We start from the raw sequence: 2049 nt of genomic DNA, 5'->3' as shown, positions 1-2049 counted from the left end.
CAAAACGAAGGGGGCAGTGCCTGTGGCTCAAAAGGGTTAGGGCACTGGGCCCCATATGCTGGAGGTGGCAGGTTTAAACCCAGCCCCAGCCAAAAAAAAGGAGGCCAGGAGTGGTGACTCGGCCTGAACATAGTGAGACCCAATGAAACATTATCTACCTACTCTAATTAAACTGTCATATACTAGTCACTTCAAATTAAGTTACACAGAATTTAATCACAATTCACTGAATTCTAGGATATATGTTACCATTAACTGGCAAATACTAACCCAAAATTCTAATGAAAACTGATTAGAAGAAAAACCCATTTTAACTGTCCCGTACTCCTCTCCTATGGCTTAGAATTAAGTCTAAGTCTACTCTACCTTCACACACAACTTACATCAATGTCTGAGTTTTCTGGTGGCCTCTGATTCAGACACTCCATGTCTGCTTCCACAGAAGCCCCTTCGTTCTCCTCAGCTGGCACCTTCTCAACCATGGACGCTGTGGAGATGGTGAAGATGCCGTGGGTGTTGACACGCACTTTGACTTTCACCCTGGATTTTTCTCCATCTTTCTGTGCAGAAACATTCTGAACTACAAAGCGGCCTAAAACAAAAAGAAACTGACAATTTTAGACTTGGACATAAATCGCTTTAAAGGACACAGGTAAGAAAATACAAAACCTGGAAAATACAAAGCCTGAAATTATTGCTCTTCTAAAATCTTCTCCCCACTCTCTATCAAGTTAAAGTCCTTTAATATACACTATAAGTACAACCTCTTTTCCATACATAGTGTACTCAGAATACTTAGGATTAGTCTTATTGTGCCATAAAAACTTTCAAAGGCAAGGGCATTCTTGTAACTTGTATTTAACACTAGGTAGACACTACAAGATACCAATAAAAAAATAGTCCTTTCTTCCTTCCACCCTATTTCTCCAGATGGGTGGGCACAAACTGGACATGAGAATCTGTTAGCAAGCACAAGATGGTATCAAGCACATGCTGAATTTTAATCCTACAGTCTTTTAAGGAATAATGTTCTCCTGATTAAATAATCAAAACACTTTGCAGTTTTAAATAGGAGAGGTAAGCCAAAACCTGTATCAAACGCTGAAATTACTATGTGTAATACAGGAATTCCAGAAGATTACTGAGTAATGGTTAAAGTGTAGACTTTAATCTGCAATGTCTAGGCACGAATTGTGGCTGTGTAAATTACCTAAGCTATGTATACTACTGAGGCCTGAGTGCAGTACAGTGAGCACTTACTGCAGAGCCAAGTGCTAAGTGTAAGACAGCTGCATCCATAGTACAGTTAGTTATTCCAGAGACTGCTAATATTTTGAACTCATTATGTGTAAAGGATTTAACTTGCCTTGTATTTAAAGTATTATCTATACAAACATGAAGTTACAGATTTCATTACCATGGCACTGAGAAATGATAGATGACACCTGATTAACTGCCAAGAGAGGCAACAGCTCTTACTCTGGGGCATCAAGACAAGGCACAGAGCAGCTCCTAAATACGTGCAAAGTTTTAAGTGTCAGTGAAATGTAGAAAATTAGATGCCACGCAAAAGAGCTTGAATTTTTTGTCTTCTACACAATGGTAAATCAATGTGTAGAATCCAGCCTATCAAATCTTACAGTCTACATGCAATGATTTCTCAAACTATTTTCCTAACAAAAATGTATGAAGACTGTTTTAAAAACAAGAACACAGCAACTTTGGTTAAGAACATTTTAGCATTTAAGAAGTAGAAAAGAAAACAAAACTGACTGGGTAGACTACTTCAAACAATTTTCTCTCGTCCCATAAAAGATGCACCTTTAGAAAATAACATATTAGGTACACTGACATTAGAAGTAACAGCCTGGGCTCGGCGCCTGTGGCTCAAGTGGCTAAGGCACCAGCCATGTACACCTAGGGTGGTAGGTTCGAATCTAGCCTGGGCCCACCTAACAACAATGACGGCTGCAACCAAAAAATGGCCGGGCATTGTGGCGGGTGCCTGTGATCCCAGCTACTTGGGAGGCTGAGGCAGGAGACTCGCTT

The 2049-nt window shown here is 40.0% G+C and overlaps 1 protein-coding gene across 1 annotated transcript in view; it reads right to left on the bottom strand.

The window, feature by feature from the left end:
- HSPH1 (heat shock protein family H (Hsp110) member 1) overlaps window positions 1-2049 on the bottom strand; it is a 24788-nt gene that overhangs the window by 9176 nt on the left and 13563 nt on the right. Inside the window, 2 exon segments of the mRNA XM_012810008.2 lie at window positions 384-685; window positions 1652-1665. Coding sequence (XP_012665462.1) covers window positions 384-685; window positions 1652-1665 — 316 coding nt within the window.

This window comes from Otolemur garnettii, unplaced genomic scaffold (genome assembly GCF_000181295.1).
Source record: "Otolemur garnettii isolate 467f Iridium unplaced genomic scaffold, OtoGar3 scaffold00120, whole genome shotgun sequence".
Lineage (NCBI taxonomy): Eukaryota > Metazoa > Chordata > Mammalia > Primates > Galagidae > Otolemur > Otolemur garnettii.
The sequence above is the reverse complement of the archived record's forward strand: the minus strand, read 5'-3'. Positions and strand labels throughout refer to the sequence as shown.